Raw genomic sequence first — 17008 nt, 5'->3', positions numbered from 1 at the left:
CGCGACACGACAGATTTAGGTCAAATTGACGTTTGACAGATTCGTTCACGAGTTCAAAGTCGAGTTTATGAAGAAACCAATGTACATTGTCCCTCGAGATCCGCAAAAACACTAAAAACAATACGCAATTGGTGCACATTTGCTCCTTCCCTAGTAGTTACGGTCACATTTTGCGTAAACCAACAAGTTACTCGTACGTAGTCAATAAATGCTTTGGATAAAACGCGTCCAGCCAATTTGCACCAGTATCTTCTTTGGGCTGAGGTGTAGGTTAGGTTAGACTATTAACATTGTCATGCTTCAATTTAAAAATAAACAACTCTGTTTGGGTTCGGTTATGCCGTTTCGCCTGGCCCACAGAAGCGGAGACGCCTTGAAAAGTTGCGAGGGATGAAATGCGTGCCAATGATCTCACAATAGATTCTTTTAATGCCGTGAAAAATGGAGAAGAAAAGTCGAAATGTCCGAAAACCGGACCTTGACCTCAGATGTTAGGTAAAGACGCAACCAAGATAAACGAGAACTAAGCTTAGAGAGAATCAGAGAACACATCATTAATAGGTTCTTCTAGAATGTTCGACTCGTGCTTGCTGGGTGAGCGTTTAGAATCATATCCCTGTATGAATATGACGAACTAATTTAATAATTTATTAGCGTGTTCTGGCATTAGACGAGTGAAGCCAGACATCGTATAAATTAGAAGCGACTTATTACTGTTTAATGCCACTTCTACCCATTTAGACAAAGGTGAATGTCCTGCCACGTGATTAGTTTCGTCATATCGAAAACATATTGTTCTGCAAGCTTTGCTTGATTTGAGGAAAACAGTGATTCTATATCATACCTACAGTCTGTACGTATCCAACTCCTAAAATAGGAGAAAAAGAAAATTTGACTTAGAGTCGGATCGAGCTAAATCTGCATGCTATGTGCAATGACAGAGTGTGGAATTGTCATCATGCATGTCCAATTTCTATGAAACTAACAAGCATCGTTCATACGAGTACAAGTATCAAGTTCGACGTCACAAAGACTTAACAGAGTACCGTCATTAACGTGTCCAGTTTTTTGGCAGATAACCATTTTAATTTCTAGTTTTTTCGCCAGCAGTCAAGGCCACTTTAAATTAATGACACAGCACAGCTTTCCCGATCGTTTATATTTTGTCCTGACGTAAGGCGTGGGCGGGACACGGGTGAACTAAATGTCGGCGTATTTCATGCGAGTTTATAAACTACAATGCAGATGTTTTTATTGGAAAACACGGGGAAACGGGAAGTGCGACGAACTATGTAAAATACATGACAGAAAAACAACAGTTGACAACCTTTTGTCTATTTTAAAATGTAGAATGTCACACATATGCCGACATCATTTGTACAAGTACAATATCTGATACATGTAGGTAAATTCAATTTGACTTGAAAGTATTAATTTTTACTTTGACAGCGTTCTTTACGTTTCTGGGCGCGACTACTCACGATACCCTCTAGAATATTTAGTGACTCTAAAGTAGATAGACAGAGACACATTAATTCCTACAAGTACTAAACACAGCATGATATGAGTAAATAAAATCAATTCACCTCTTGTTATTAGGGTATGATAAGGATCTTGAGTTCCTGGCCGAATTTTAAGTCATCTTTTTGCATTTTTACCTACAGCACAATCGAGGTTAATTTATTGAACAACTTATAACTGGCGATGCGTGGAACATAAAATAACTATAATCACTTTGAACAAGTTAACTAACAACAAGCCATTTTTACCTACAGCACAATCGAGGTTAATTTATTGAACAACTTATAACTGGCGATGCGTGGAACATAAAATAACTATAATCACTTTGAACAAGTTAACTAACAACAAGCCACTATCTCTAATGTTTACCGCGCTTCGGGTAAAAACATAGCAATTTCGGCAAATGTTACGACTCCGGTATACCAAGACCGTTACTCCACTCGCCTCATCAGAACCATTATAACAGTGAACTCCTAATACCCGTAGTTATTACACATCACTGGGTCTCATTACATTAGCTTAGGTACTTACCCAATAGGAATACATAGTGATATTGCAACTCCCCGTCAACAGTCTCGACAATAAAAACTTTCCGACAAACAAGGCCCAGCCCCCCTTCGTCACCCCCTTACCCCCTCAGCCCGCAGGCGTCTGACTGAAGACAAATGATTCTTCTTAACAAAAGGACGCAACATATGTCCTACACCTAAACCTAAGTATATTTGGAATTGGGAGTCCTAGTAAATGATGCGGTCAAATTGCGACTCTATTGTGTGAGGCACATGATTGAAATTGTAATAACAGTGATGTAAGTTGTCGGTCAAGTGATTTTTTTTTAATAATGTTTAGGTCAACATACGCGGTTGTCTGACGCAGAATATTCAAATTTAGAGGGCTTCATTGTTAACGTAGTTAGAAAATACGAATAATTTCACGCTATACGCATGGTTTCAAATTATGTATGTATTTGTTAGTCACACTACACGCCTTTAAATCTTATTGTAATTATTATAACAACTAGATCTTATAAAACAAAGTCTCCCGCCGCGTCTTCTGTGTGTATGTATGTTCGCGATAAACTCAAAAAATGCAGAACGGATTTTCATGCGGATTTCACCTATCAATAGAGTGATTCTTAGGTTTAGGTTATTTGTTAAGGATTTAGCACGGGGCTCAGCCAGGGCGGGTCGCTAGTTATAAAATGTAATGTGAAATACTTCTTTTTTTTTTCAGAAATGTTTAAACATTTACAATAGTAAAGATGTTACATCAGATACTTGATCTTGTGGGCCATAGTTGTAGTATCACCCCCTTATTCATAAACGCGCAACAAACCTCATTTAGCTAATAATCGTTTGTAAGAAAGGGATAAAACATAATTTAACTAAATTAGGCCCGTAAAGTTTTATGAATAAGAGGGTTAGACTATAGTTGGGTGATTTTACGGAACTTGTTTTTTTCCTTCTTATTTGGAACCAAATCCCGTACATAATCACATATTCTCACAGTAATCACCTAAAATATGACGAGTCTACACTTCACATTCACACGTCACAATTATACTTTTCATAACACTTGTTTTCGCTGTTTCCTCCCGCGATCCCTCTTCTGACACGAGTGACAATACATGCTCTTGTTAAAGATGCCTATATACTTAGCTACAATAGCTACATACAACAGTGACAATAGGCCTGTTGCAAGTAACAAAGAATCATGGAAATAATGGTTTCAACGAAACATATATGTTAATATGATTCTAAAAAATGGCCCAATCTCAGTATACACTGAAGGATTGTTGATATATTCAATAAAATAAAAGTGCAAAATTCTCCAATCGGCCATTTTTACTAAAACGCCAATCAGAAACGTTCCAAACAGTGACGTCATCAATCCATAACATATTTCTTAGAGCAACATAGACAACCTCATTGACCGAAATCTATACGTGGGCACCAAAGAGTTCGAAAGGTGCAAAAAAAATGTTATTTCGCCACTAAACATTTATTACGTCCAAAAAATATTATTACACGATATAAAGTAGATATCTATTTGTTATTATTTAAATAAAATGCTAAATAATACGATATTTCAACAACAAACTTTTTTAATTATTTGGCTGAATGGAACTATCATTGCCATGTTGGCTGTCGTAACTAGAAAAAATTAAAAATTAAAAAGTAAAACCGGCGTTCGGTGATTTTCACTCAAAATTTACATGTATCTAAATAATTCATCTTAAACTGCAACCGTGTGAGAGTATTTGTGTAAAATGAGTTATTGTGATAATTTTTTGTAATGTATTTATTATCCCTAATCGTAAAATATGGTGCTGAATTAACAATATCATTCGGATTCAAGGGAAATTCGTAACTGTAAGTATGTAAACAATATCTACCACCCTACCACCAACTAAATTATGACGTCACAAATGGCATGCGAGGCGTTTTCGCGCGAAGTTTAAACTAGCTATAATAAAATGCAATTATCTATGTTAAATCTTACGAGTATAACTGAAATATAGTGTTTTTCGGAACTAATACAAGTGTAGCGACGATATTAAAAGGGTTTTCAAAATTTGTCATCAGGCCTATTGTAAGAGCCTGTTTTTGAGTTAGTGTCGTAACGTAACAATTGACAATGCCCTCGTGTGTCTGAGTATCTCTTATTTGGTCTGTTGTCGTCAGTTTTGAAAATGTTTCTTTGGATAGGCTTTCTGAAAGCAACGGATAAGTTACGGATTAGATATGTGTACAGGATGAAGGTTTGAACTACCTAAGCGTAGTAGCATACTCGTATTTGATCTTAAGGCTGCGTTTCTGTTACTACCAGAGATGTACGAGGATACGGAGCGAGGGATGTGTTTTTAAGAACCAATAGAATCACTACACGCTGAGCGAGGAAAACAAATGAAGTGATCCTATTGGATCTTAAAAAACACATCCCTCGCTACGCATAGATAGATAGATAGATAGAATACTCTTTATTGGCACACCTCAGTAAAAAGATACAAAAGAAAAGTACAATTGATTAAATGTAGAGGCAGACAACAGGCGGTCTTATCGCTAAAGAGCGATCTCTTCCAGACAACCTTTGGGTAGCGGAAACAGAGAAGTACTTAATCGAAAAAGTAGGTGTTGCAAAGAGAACATTATGGAGCCTACGTTCACACACACAATCACATTGAATAAACATACACATATACGAAATACAAATAGACATACATAAACATACATATATATATAAAATAACCGGGATATAACTAAAAATATGACAGCAACATGTCAGCCACAGAGTAGGTAACATACAAACACTAGGGGAGAGATAGATAATGTTCTTTTAGTAGTTTTTACGCATCCTCACACATCTCTGTTAGAAAGCCAACCTTAATGTCTGTTGAAACATCTATGCGAAATAAATATAAGCAATTGAAGCACTCTATCCTTATCCTTAAAGTTACCAACTCCTTTGAAAACTTGAGAATTAATTTTATTAGCCTTAGGATCTGCGAACTCGTTTGTTCACTCAGTCATAAAATAAAACAAACTTTAGAGGCGGGTTGCAGTGACATTTGACGGAATCGTTAACGTCAAGTATCTCTTTGGAAACATTGGAAACGACCGAAATTTCATTTGGGATTTTAACGATTTTTTGAAACAATATGACTATTTAGATGAAGTTTGGTATGGAAGGGAAATAGTTTGAGTCCCTGACGTAGAAAAGTTATTATCACGGAAGTCATCCCTTATGGGAGTAAATTTACTACATCACTCAAGGGGGGTGAAAAGGGGGTAGAAATTATTACGGATTAGGGATATGGAGGTATTAATTATATTCAGACATCGCGGGCAGAAGGTGTAATTTATACATGTTCACAGTTTGAATTTACTACATCACTCAAGGGGGTGAAAAAGGGGTAGAATTTACTATGGAAGTGGGGTATGAAAGTATTAATTAATTATATTCAGACATCGCGGGCAGAAGGTGTTATTTATATATGTTCACACAGGTTGTCAAGCACCGTCTAGGTCTGTCTAGCGTCACAAGTACTTAACCGGTTGGCTTTGATATGCAAACTACTCGCACAGTGCGGCGAGACGAAACGCAAACACGCAGACTTTGAAAACTGAACGCTACTTGAATTATTAGTGTGCGTGGTAAGGGTTGTTTAGCAGTTACAAAACGCAAAATATTACCGCAAATAAAAAATAATGAAAACGAAATTTTCAGAAAGAGGAAGCAGGAAATCTTAGATAACTCGGAACACGTTGTATGTGTGATGTGTAGAGATTGTAGAGAACTTTTAAGTTAGGTTAGTATTCAGTATTAGTGAAATTGAACTTAAGACTATTTAGATATCAAAGGTGATATAGCTTTGTCAATTGATTTACTACTAAACAAAAAGGATAGGTATTTCCTGAATCAACACATAGCCGCTGTACGAATTTGAACTCTATTGAAAGACTATAAAGTAGGTAAATAAAAACCTTTACTGAATGAGAAATTCAAGAATGATACTTATATTACTTCAATCCGTACCACACTTTACGTGAACGTAACGTCTGTTACGTGAAGACTTTTAGATCTCACGTAAAATATGGTCCATTTTTTCTACTATTTTGTGGGGATGTTACCCCGTAGTTTTACGTACTGTATAACAAATATTTTTAGGAAGTAAAGGTTCATTCACACGCACCTTGCGCCGTGCCAGCACTCTCATACTTGGACTTGAGCTTCGCAGCAGTCGCGCGCGCATCGGACCGGACCGAGTCCGTCGCCGTTGTCGTCGTCGTGCGGAAGGACAGCGTCGTCGAGACCGACGAGAACGACGAACCGAGGCCGAGGCCCAGCGTGGTGCGGTAACGACGGCGGTACATGTTCACGCGACGGAGGTTAGTGGCTAACTGAAGCTGGACTGAAAAGTTTATCTTGTAGAAGCCTAGAGAGTTAAAGGCTCGAGCGAAACCAGTATAAGCGGGTGTTCTAGTTGATACTGACGTTGAGGTCTCTTTACGCTGGTTATACAGATTCACCTCGGCTTGTGATATTAATAGGAATAGTACCAGCGCCTACGCATGCCGGAACAACTCCCAGTTTAAGCGAAATGTCATATGTTTATTTAAAGCGGTGGGCGTTTCTGACGTTTTGCTATTGAAGTGGTGGTGGATTTATTATAGTACACTGGAGCTAGGCGGGTGGGAAAGCGGTTAGGTCTGATAGTGTTTTTCAGTTTCGTTTTGATTGTTAGACAATTGCTCGGGTTGATTTGTATACATATTTAATAAGTACATCACCGAATATAACAGCTTTTTGTCTAGCACATGTAAGGTTCAAAGATCTATTAGATCAACTACGAAATGTCAGGATTGTCAGGAATTTTGGCCTTTTGTCAGGAATGCGGCCGGAATACGAAAATGTCAGAAAGTTTAGTGAATTAACAGACTTTTCTACTAATATGTACCTTTACTATATTATTCAAATTTACTTACATAAATCCAAAACAAATCAAACAATGTATCAAGGATACATAGATATCGCTACGGCTAGCCACCCCCCTCCCCCCCTCTCGCCGTAATGAGCGTCAGGAAAAATATTCGCAAATCAGGAATTTTGTCAGGAAATTCCAAATTTGGATCTGGTAACCCTAACCATGAACCTATATATGCTATCAATAGCAATAGACCGTACCTAACTTATTTAACCCAAAAGTAACAAACACTAGAGCTAGTTTGATACATAGAAATGTAAAAAATCCTATAATATCTTTCAGACCCCTGGCACGAAGATTTAAATAGCGGGTTGCACCTGCACCAAACCATCTGTCATCGTTAAAGCTTTCGCATAATTTTATTATATGGGAAGTTTCATAGTTCACTGCTATTAGTGACGTTAATCGGGGGAGGCCTTTGCCCAGCAGTGGGACTAGGGTTGCCAGATGGTCGGGATTTGGCGGGATTCTCCCGATTTATAGCATGTGTTCCCGATTCCCGACAAAGTGTAAACTGTCCCGAAAAACAGCTTCACGTTATAAAACAATAATTTCAAGTTCCGAACTGTCGTCGAGCGAGCGAGCTGACGTAGTGCCAATAATGTAAAATATCGTTGTTTTTAATAGAATTACTTTAATTTGAATGTATTTTTTTTTAGAGATGCCCCGAATAGTGAATTTGGCCGAATACCGAATATTCGGCCCCTCTCTCGGCCGAATACCGAATATTCGGCATGACATGCGAACATTTTGAGTCACAATTATTATGCAAACTGTTCGCCATCAAAGCACTACGTTTGCTAAGATATATTTTTATGTTGAACAGAATTAATGAATGTATATTAGTCAATCAAATCAGACCCATGATCAAAATAAAATATTTTGTAATCAATAAATGCTCAAAAACGTGCCTTCGTATTTAACTACTTTCCAAGAATACATTTTAAATATTAAATATACCTAGTTTTTGGTTATTTTTTTGTAATTTTTCTTTTTAGGTAGATGCAACAGATATTCGGTATTCCGCCGAATAGTAGGCAACATTCGGCCGAATACCGAATAGTTGCCGAATCATGGCATCGTGGCAATCGTGGCATCTCTAATTTTTTTTTTCCCGACTTAAGTCCCAAAATCCCGAAAAAATCATATTGTTTCCCGATAATAGCGCCTTTCGATCTGGCAACCCTAAGTGGGACACCAAAGTAGGCTAGGGAAAAAAAAAATTGTGGTTGATGCAACTGGCCCTTAGTTACTATATTAGCTCGTATACTACTAAAACGGGATCCTGCAGAAAACCGTGCCCGCAAAAAACTGGACGTCAGTGGGAAAGAGCTCTAAAGGCCTCGAAAGAACTCGATCTGATCGAGTTGGCTCGCGAGCCAACCCGGTATCCATTGCGCGCGGCTGCCTCGCGAGCTGTTCGATAGTTTGCCGCGCAATATGGAGACAGGCCTTTAGGCCTTTCTAAAGTTTATTTGCATGCATGTACTTCGCATAGGAACAGAGAGAGGTATAGATGTTATTTAGGAGCGTAATAACTTTTGATAACACCAACATTCCAAGCTGGATGCAATCCGGATTACTGCGGTTCCCTTTAAATGTTATTGCAGGTGTTTTTAAACGCGCAGGTTAAATAAAAGAAGTTGTTTTGCTCTGCAAGTAGGTCAGGCGTCCCGTAAATATCAGGGGTGTCATTCCCGTCACCTGGTGTGACTTGGCGAGTCATACGCTCACGGGCTCTGACGTGACTATTTTGATATTTATGTTCCGACCACGTGACTGACACAAGCCTACGTCAATTAGATATGAGCGCCGCGCCGGCGCGCCGCCGCCGCCGACAAAATTGTCGCGCCGCCGCCGCCGACGCTGCGCTATCGGCGTGGCATCGGCGTGACCTTGATAGATACTACTACTTTCAGAATCAGATAATATATATTTTATCTAGTTTAGATCTTAAACTGCGCCAGTCTGAATAGCTTATAGACATTCAAAAGGTATTTTTAGGTCCATATAATTCAAAAATATTGATGGTAAATCAAACTTTTCTGTTTCGTAACCACGCTACTAGTGTTAGAGCAATGGAATGACTAATTTTGCCAGCTGGCTAGCTCATCCGTAATTCACCGCGAATTCAATCATTGCAAGCATGGTTTGAATGTCTTTAAACGGTGTAAAAAGGGGTTCATTTCAGATATTAAGCGTTTTCACGCCCAAAGGTCCGGGCGTTGGCTACGTACGGAAGGGCGTCAGAAACAGAATCGGGTCTCATTTAAGCTTGGCCCTTGTTCTAATTTCAAACTTTGCTCTCTCTTAACCCAATCTATTGCCTCGCATCGCTCGCACAGAAGTAAGACTGAACCTCCAAGTTTTCGGCCCTGTTTGGAGCCTAACTTTCGGGCTCGCTTTTAAAATGCTTGATCATTGGTTCTTCTCCGATCTTAGCTCCACTGCAGCACGGCCTTTGGCCTCGCACGAATGCACCTGCAGGAAAGCTCCAGGTCTTTAACACTATGGCCTCGGTCTTTATCGGCCTTCGGACTTGCTTACACTGGACTAATAGTTCAATTCCAAGCTCTGCTCTATTGCAGCTTGGCCTTCGGCCTCGCACAGAAGCTCGCTGTAATCGGCGCTCCGGGCATTCGGCCGTCAGCCAAGTTCACACTTGGCGTTCGATTCTAAGCTGTATGCTTGCTTACCTGAAGCTCAGCCTCTGGCCTCGCATGGGAAGGCGTCGGAATCAGGTCTTCGGTGTTAGGTGGAGCTCGGCCTTGGGCCTCACTTTTTGACATAAATCGGTTTGTTGGGTCGATATTGATTAATGACGGGCCTTGATTTTCCTCACTTCGGCTCTTTGAAATGTCGACCAGACGTTTCCCTGATACAGTCAATCCGCTACTTTTTACTTAGCACTAAAGATAAGGGCCTCGCAAAGATCTTCCGGCTAGGGCCTCGCCAAGATTCAGACCGCCTCTGATGCCGCGCGATACCGTTTATACTATATAAAACTTTTTTCGTACCTTTATTCAATAAATTTTGCTTGAAATCGAAAAATGCACTTATTTTATAACTTTCTTACAGCAAAAACATGTTTTTTCGGTAAAATTTTGGGTTAAATTCTTTTTTCATTAATCAAAGGTGTTTCAAGGCCACGCCGCCGATTCGCCGCCGCCGCCGACCGATTTTGACCGGCGCGCCGCCGCCGGCTAAATGCCTATCGGCGCTCATATCTATACGTCATCATGCGACAGCGCTATATAATAGTATGCAATAGGGGCTATTCATAAATTACGTCATTTCAAATTAGGGGGGGGGGGGGGGGAGTCTGGACATCGGATGATGGTAGCATGACGTAGGAGGAAACGGGGTCATTCGAAGCATGATTTTTGGATGATTTTAGGGGGGGAAAGGGTCAAAATTCGTCAAAAATCGATGACGTAATTTATGGACAGTCCCATAGCGCTATACAAAGTGGCAATGTTATTGTGACGTAGGCTTGTGTCACTCTGGGAAGAGAAGACCATGTTTTATTAGACTATGTTCCGATTAACGTTTTCTGTCAACGATTGTCATCGTGGCTAGACCTCCTGAGGTAGGTACTTATACAACTATCACAGATACCACAATAAAACGGTTTAACAAATGTTTGCACTGCGTTAATCCCTGGAACGCCGAACCGACAAACGTACTTGTACCCGTCAGATGCCTAGTGCCGGATCCGTCCCATCCCCCTCAAATGCCGGATAGGCTCGCGTACGTGCACCCGTCAACTGCCGCGATAAAAAAAAAGTGCTATAGTGCAAATGATATAAAACTCTATTTGTAAGTGTTTAGATCTCAAAATTGTAAAAATATAATACAGTAAATTTGGTGACTGATAAGGCACAAGGCAGTTGAGACACTTTGTACAGATCTGGGACTAGGCAGTTGACGGGTACAAAAATTTAAGACCCTCCGGCAGTTGACAGGACTGGTACGGATATGGCACTAGGCGTCCCAAGGGTTAATGCACCAAATGCGTGAGCTTTAAGTTGCTGAAGCAGTGTCGTATTTCCAACATAATTATTTCATTTATGCAAATGGGGGATTATTTGGCTGGGTTTTATTCGAGGTATGTATGATAGGGCTCAATTATTTTATTAGTTTTATTACATACTAGGCAAGCCGGTGGCAATCGAGTTTTACATGCACCCTGCAACTGCATGCTACTATTGCTACTGGTAAATAGAATTGGCAAGAACTCCAGTTTTCAGAGCTTGAAAACTCTATTTATTTTATAACACTGCGCTTAAAAGGCTTCTGCTACAATTATTTAACTCCGATTTATCAGAGCGATCTGTCAAACCATGAGGTCGAAACTAATCTGTTATGTTTCATACTAACTCGCTCAAATATGCGAAGATTTTCGATCCTGTAGGTCATTTTACGTTTGATTGGTCTCCTTTGCTCGCGCTCGCGCACTAATCAGAATGCGCCCAGCGCGGGAGGGACAGTGATGACAAAATTGCCAGCAGTCAATTACCGACCCGACGGACGGCGGGATTTTGTTTTTTTTGTGTGGCATAGACAGTGCAGCATACAGACCACCTGTATAGGCAAGCGAGTGTTGACAGGGCGGTTATCGCGAAAATCGAAGAAAGCCTATCCACCTCTGTCGCTCTTGTCTTGCAATATTCGAGTGACAGCGAAGCAAAGAGACTATTTTAGAATTTTGATGGGGATATACAAACTTAACAAGTTGTTTCCAGTTCTATGTTGTGTTGTTACCTACATAATAATAAGCTACTCGTACATGAATACCAAGTTTCATGCTTTTTCCGGTTGGAACTGTACTTTGAGCTTACAAGCCGGATCATATTTTTTATTATTCACAAAAATTAAAGGACCACGAAATTTTTTGAAAACATAAAAGGTTGTGTAGTTTGCTTAAATATTACTCGTATTTTTAGGGTTCCATACCCAAAGGGTAAAAACGGGACCCAATTACATACTAAGACTCAGCTGTCCGTCTGTCTATCTGTCACCAGGCTGTAACTCATGAACCGTGATAGCTAGAAAGTTGGAATTTTCACAGATGATTTATTTCTGTTGCCACTATAATTAACAAATACTAAAAACAGAATATAATAAATATTTAAGTGGGATTCCCATACAACAAACGTGATTTTTTGCCGTTTTTTGCGTAATGGTACGGAACCCTTCGTGCGCGAGTCCGACTCGCAATTGGTTTTTACAATATTATAATGACCTTGACTTATCGCGGGAGGCCGCTGGATGCGGGTGGCGCAAGACCGGTCATTGTGGCACTCTTTGGGGGAGGCCTATGTCCAGCAGTGGACGTCCTCTGGCTGATATGATGATGATGATGATGAATGACCTTGCCTTGCAAGCGCGTTGACATGATTAGGTACGAATATAAACAAAGACGCTAGGACAAGACGTAGTAACATTAAAAAACCGGGCAAGTGCGAGTCGGACTCGCGCACGAAGGGTTCCGTACCATAATGCAAAAAACGGCAAAAAAAACGGTCACCCATCCAAGTACTGACCCCGACCGAAGTTGCTTAACTTCGGTCAAAAATCACGTTTGTTGTATGGGAGCCCCACTTAAATCTTTATTTTATTCTGTTTTTAGTATTTGTTGTTATAGCGGCAACAGAAATACATCATCTGTGAAAATTTCAACTGTCTAGCTGTCACGGTTCGTGAGATACAGCCTGGTGACAGACGGACGGGCGGACGGACGAACGGACGGACAGCGGAGTCTTAGTAATAGGGTCCCGTTTTACCCTTTGGGTACGGAACCCTAAAAACATGTTCTCAAACGAGATAACGTTATCAGTGTTATCTCAAACTAACTTGTTATAAGAACTAAAATCTTATTATGACGAAATACTAATTAATGGATCGGAAACAACGCTGTTGAATAGTCGTTTGCGCAGTAAAATACTGCGTCATGCCTAAATGTCCTAAAAAGTTAAAAGTAAAAAAAAAACTTTGACCGTCAAAGGTTTGTTTTCAATGTTTTCATAGGTACTATATAATATAACCTGCTCTTGTTGAAAGTCGGTTAAATATGTATGGACCTACCTAATCACAAAACTAAATAAAAAAAATCAGCTAGATTGTGATCTACGATATAACACATGATGCAAACATAATATGTAGGTACCTACATACATTTATATGATAGCTATACTTATATCATCTAAGCCCCTTATTCATAAATGCGCTACAAACCTCAATTAACTAATATTGTTTCTTTGTCTGTTATTTTGACTTATGTATTCGTAAGAAAGGGATAAAACATAATTTAACTAAATCAGGCCTGTAAAGTTCTATGAATAACCATTTTACCGAATTCCATTGTTATTTGTGTGAGTTGTAACTGAATGTGTGATAAAACTTCCTAGAAATACAAAAAAGAATTAACAATAAAGGCATGATAACATTTGACCTAAGTACCATATCTTGAAACTATAGAGATTCTAAGAAATGCCGAACATTTATTTATTCTGGTTTGAACCTCAACATATACCTATTTTTTTTTAATAGCAAATCTGATACTAGTAACGATAGTAACATAATTATCAAATTAATTAAAACGCTATGGGAAAGCTAAATTGCTAATGTACATCTTAAAAAAAGATTTTCCCCACTTCCAATAAGAATCTTATTAGGCAATAACATCAACCTCACTAACATATGATTGATGGTCTATTAGACTCATGACTAGTCATGACATTCATGACATTGGCCAGAGAAAAGTTATTGCATGCATAAAACTTATATTAGCTGCTTGTATGATTGGCTCTTTTCAAAACTTAAAGGAAATCTAAGACTTGAAACTTTCGCTTTTGACAAAGGTTGAGGTGAACATATTGACATAGGTTGAATGCAAACATACTTGTTTACTGAGCCGAATATATGGAAATCTATGAAATTTGAATCTTTATACAATTAGGGCTGAATCTTTAAAGCCAAGCCCTGTCTTGCCTTTTGCCGGGTTCTAGTCAACAGATATCAAACAAAGTTCTTAACTTCCAAGCCTCTAACAATTTTAAAATACATTGGCATAAATAGCGCTGATATCCAATCGCAAACATCTTTAGGCAAAGTGTTAAAAAGTCTCCAGGTTTTTTTTTAAATCTGAGTAATTTCTACATACAATGTTATTAGATATAGAAAAGGTCCTCGCCCGCCCGGTAGGCCCAGACGGAGATGGCGGGACAACCTGGACGCATAGGATCTCAACAACTGGCCGGAGATTGCTCAAAACTGAGACTAATGGAAATCGAGGGTCTTAGCCCAGCAATGGGACACCATATAGGCTTATAACAATAATAATAGAAAATTTTATTTCATCATCATCATCATCATTCAGCCTATATACGTCCCACTGCTGGGCACAGGCCTCCTCTCACTCGCAAGAGGGCTTGGGCTATAGTCCCCACGCTGGCCCAATGCGGATTGGGGACTTCACATACACCTTTGAATTCCTTCGCGGATGTATGCAGGTTTCCTCACGATGTTTTCCTTCACCGAAAAGCAAATGGTAAATATCAAATGATATTTCGTACATAAGTTCCGGAAAACTCATTGGTACGAGCCAGGATTTGAACCCGCGACCTCCGGATTGAAAGTCGGATGTCATATCCACTCGGCCACCACCGCCATTTTATTTATTTAATCAATTTAAATTAACTCATGATCTTAAATGTCTGGAATTTTAAACATTTGTTGGGCATCAGTGACTGAAGTAGCAGACCTAGGCATGTATTATTTATTATCTGTATATATTATACATTGAGTAGCACAGATATATTATTATGAAGATACCTACCATACAGTATAAGGACATACTAACGCATGATGATGTTTATCTTATGATTATCACAAAATTTACTGCACTATCAGTCATAATTGCTTTACATACACAGACTGAACAAATTTCTTTGGATCATGAACAACAAAAAACTAGACAAAAAAACTTAAATTATTACAGAAACAATATTTTGTTTCTTTTATACATATGGACAATCTTAAACATATTATATTATTGGATAATTGTATCCTTAGAATGTAAACAAAACATGATTTAGAAAGCATATATGTAGGTACCCACTTATTAGAAAAGGAATACTGAAGAATCAAAACAAACCTATAATAAGCATATATTATTACAGTGGAAACTGGATAAGTGGAATCGCAAGGGACCGGCTGTTTAGTTCCGCTTATCCAGGTTTTCCATTTATCCAGTTTTCCACTAAACCAGGTTCAAATAAAACATTTTCTCACTTACAGAGGCTCTCGCTAACAGAGGTTGTGGATGCTAGTAATGTCGCTTATAGAGGTCACGTATGGTATGATCAAGACTTAAATAATCATCTTTTATTAAATATGTATGTAGATATGTATGTATTAACAAAAATAGGTATGTAATCCTGACTTTAAAAAAAGCAATACTGTAAATAATCCACAGTACCTACTCGTATACAATTTTCAAAATTACAGAAACAAAATCACTCCTAATATTTATTTATGCAAGAGAAACCAGTATGGTTAAATAAATCAATGTACCGATTGTACTTTAATACAAAAAAAAACTGAACGATGTGTGATCTCATACAAAATACGTAGATAAAACACGAACCATAATGTTAACGAAACAAACTACCCTCCTTGTGACGGTTTATTAAAAATACAAATTTTATAACGCCGAGCTATTCCACTCATAGAGGTTTCGGAGACGGCTGCTTCCAGTTACAGAGGTAAAAATAAGAAATTTTCGAAAAAATGGATTCCGCTTATAGAGGTCCCAAAATTCCACTTATAGAGGTAATTCGTTGCCAAGGGACTGGAACCGGGAACTTGGGTCCACTTAAAGAGGTTTTCCACTAACCCAGGTTCCACTTATCCAGTTTCCACTGTATATCAAGTTTCATCTTCAAGTGGAGAACAAAGAACAACCACAGACTTGCATTATTTATTGCAGTTTAGTCACATTTTTATGCAATTCAGAGCTGTTAAGATGATAGACCAATTTACTAATTTACAAACTTGGCAATGGCAGACTATTCCCTACATTAACACACACACACATTATTATTGGTAACTTTCCCTACATTAGTTTTGAGATCAAGTTTAATAATTTTTTGAGGGTAAATTGACAAATCAAAATGCTTTTATGCATGATACATCAACAATTTTCTTTGATTCCCAAATGGTGGAGAAGTGATAGAAAATACAAATGGTCATGTTTACACTTGAGAGTTTCTGTTATACCTAAGTACTGCTTGCTGGTGTGTTAGGTAACTTCATTGATGAAAAAGAAATATGAACTCACCGTTTATGGACCAGATATGTGAAGGCAAGGAGTGAGCAGCATAGACGCGGCCGAGCGCCAGCGCAGCGCCAGGGCCCGGGCCCGCCTCCTCGTTGGAGCTGGAGTCTGTATCCGGGCTGGCGGCCGCCGAGGCCTCGTAGCTTGCCGAGCTCGGCGGGATCGCGATCGCCTCGTGTGATGCGTGCAGGTCCGGCACCGACGACAGCGACCTAGCCCGCTGGCGGTCGCTCGTCACCTGGATCCCAGGAATCGCCCGCAACAAACTAAACCCTGCACCCCCCGACACCACCTCGCTGCTCGAGCTCGTCGAGAATGTCCTTGCCCGCGGACTCTGCCCCCCGTTCGCCGTACTCGCCTTTGCACCCATTGCTGCACTAAATGTTACGCAAAAAAACACCTGTCACACGCACCGAGGATTAAACTACGAGCACGCGCGGACCGCTACGCCCGCGGCGGCGGAACGCATCTTACACAGCGCTCTAACTGCGGCCTTTTACGTGTAATACGACAATAATCACGGGAAACGACGGGGCTCCGCAAAGTAAACAGCGATGCATGTGCGGTAGCTCACTGCTTTCCTGCAAAATTTTGACAGGTCTGCCCCGAACCACTACACACCACAGACCCGGAATGTGATTATATGAAATCATTAATGCGTA

At 39.5% G+C, this 17008-nt stretch overlaps 1 protein-coding gene across 2 annotated transcripts in view; it reads right to left on the bottom strand.

Moving 5' to 3' along the window:
* The window catches only part of LOC134795714 (E3 ubiquitin-protein ligase znrf2), a 277600-nt gene extending 260629 nt beyond the window's left edge, over positions 1 to 16971 (bottom strand). The window contains exon 1 of one of the 2 annotated variants that reach the window (XM_063767657.1): positions 16350 to 16971. In XM_063767657.1, coding sequence (XP_063623727.1) covers positions 16350 to 16716 — 367 coding nt within the window. In that variant the 5' untranslated portion in view covers positions 16717 to 16971. Of the gene's footprint in view, positions 1 to 6214; positions 6411 to 16349 lie in introns of those variants that run through there. The other variant, XM_063767658.1, reaches the window with a different exon arrangement.
* Between the last annotated feature and the right edge of the window lie 37 nt (positions 16972 to 17008).

The sequence above is a fragment of the Cydia splendana genome, chromosome 12 (assembly GCF_910591565.1).
Source record: "Cydia splendana chromosome 12, ilCydSple1.2, whole genome shotgun sequence".
Lineage (NCBI taxonomy): Eukaryota > Metazoa > Arthropoda > Insecta > Lepidoptera > Tortricidae > Cydia > Cydia splendana.
This window is presented reverse-complemented; position numbering and strand designations above follow the sequence as displayed.